This window comes from Empidonax traillii, unplaced genomic scaffold, assembly GCF_003031625.1.
Source record: "Empidonax traillii isolate 1590-97213 ecotype Southwest subspecies unplaced genomic scaffold, ASM303162v1 scaffold816:size509043, whole genome shotgun sequence".
In the NCBI taxonomy this organism is placed as follows: Eukaryota; Metazoa; Chordata; class Aves; order Passeriformes; family Tyrannidae; genus Empidonax; species Empidonax traillii.
This window is the reverse complement of record NW_020956009.1, coordinates 1-1366: the sequence shown is the minus strand read 5'-3', so window position 1 is coordinate 1366 and position 1366 is coordinate 1. Positions and strand designations below refer to the sequence as shown.

The window sequence follows — 1366 nt, the reverse complement described above, 5'->3', positions numbered from 1 at the left end:
TACCCAGTGACTAGAGAAGAACTGCACTCACCTGGCAGTTGGTGAGCTTTTACCTGCTGGAAGAGAAATAGTTTAGGAAAGAAATAATCCAGGAAACAACATAACCCCCCCCCCATTTCCCCAGGCATGGAGCAGAGGCTGCTACAAGGGCAAGGAGACATCTCTTCCCAGAGGCAAATGCCTACATTTGCCCAGAGTTTCACTCCATTATTCCCTACAGGAGAGGGCAGGGGTCAGACAGAGCAGAGCGCTTTCTCTGCTGCCTGCAAACAGCCAGGGCGCCTCTATCCATCATCCCAATGGGCAGGAGCCACCAAGAATTGTCCAAGCACTAATGTGAGAGAGAGAAAGAAGCTGCCTCCCTGCCACGCACTCAGCTCCCTTACCCTTCATCTGCTTTGTCCTGATGAGGTACAGAATTGCAGCCACCAGCAGGGCCAGCACCAAGCAGACCACGGCCACCACAATGTAGATGAGCAAATTGCCTGAAACATGAATGAAAAGGTCACCATGGCCCAGGAACCTGGTACCCCCAGTCCCTGCAGACTCACAACTGGGGTTGGCCCAGTTATACATGAAGCCCTGAGGAGGACAGCTCGAAGCCTGCCACTATCACACCCTCCATCCCCCTGGTACAGAGATTTAGTCCTTCAACCAGATTTTGATGGGGCTTTGGGCTTTCTCAGGAGGTTACACCATACAGCCACCCTGGCAGGCACCTCACCCAGCTCTGACGCACCACTGTATATCTGGGACCCCTTGCTCAGTCCCTGCTGGTCCGGGCTGGCGATCCACAGGATGGCTGACTGGTTGACAGGGGCCTGAGCATCGTGGACCACCAGGCAGGTGAACATGGACCCATTCTTCTCTTCTGTCGCTTGCACCTCCAGCTGGCTCCTCAGCTCCAACAAGCCCTGGCGGAACACCGACGGCCGGGAGTCCTTCTCCTCCTTTATCTTCACCCCGTCCTCCAGCCAGGAAACAGCCACAGTTGCTGGGTAAAACCCCTTCACGTGGCAGGTGAATTTCATGGTCTTGTTCACCTCAACGGGGCTCGTCTGGTTAGCGCTCACATCGACACTGGGGGAAACTGGGAAGAGAGGCAGCGCCTGCTGTCTGACGTCCCTGGCTCTGCTGCCATCAGGGTGTCCTGTCCCCACCCCACGACCCACTGTACCCACTCCAGGACCCCCAGCCCCACAGGAGCAGGACACCCCAGCACAAATGCCCCAGCCCTCACCTCTCAGGACTCTGTTGAGCTGGTAGATCCCCAGCAGCGAGGTCGGTGATGCCGAGTGCTGCACCTCACAGATGAGCCGTGAGAGGACGTCCCGCTCCTCTAGGACCACTGTCACATTGCTGGACA

The 1366-nt window shown here is 56.8% G+C and overlaps 1 protein-coding gene across 1 annotated transcript; it reads right to left on the bottom strand.

The window, feature by feature from the left end:
- Positions 1–27: 27 nt before the first annotated feature.
- On the bottom strand, positions 28–1350 carry LOC114066818 (tyrosine-protein phosphatase non-receptor type substrate 1-like). Its single transcript, XM_027901808.1, has 4 exons — positions 1241–1350; positions 740–1090; positions 387–485; positions 28–53 (listed from the first exon to the last, which is right to left on the bottom strand). The coding sequence occupies exons 2-4, from the start codon at positions 1029–1031 to the stop codon at positions 28–30; spliced, it is 417 nt and encodes a 138-aa protein (XP_027757609.1). The 5' UTR covers positions 1032–1090; positions 1241–1350.
- Positions 1351–1366: the final 16 nt, after the last annotated feature.

Excerpts from the sequence above, each read along its gene's own strand:
- LOC114066818 (XM_027901808.1), bottom strand. The coding sequence starts at position 1,031 with ATGAAATTCACCTGCCACGTGAAGGGGTTTTACCCAGCAACTGTGGCT. Across the intron at positions 486-739 it reads GGGGTCCCAGATATACAGTG|GCAATTTGCTCATCTACATT; the intron begins GTGCGTCAGAGC and ends TTCATGTTTCAG. Across the intron at positions 54-386 it reads CAGGACAAAGCAGATGAAGG|GTAAAAGCTCACCAACTGCC; the intron begins GTAAGGGAGCTG and ends CTCTTCCAGCAG.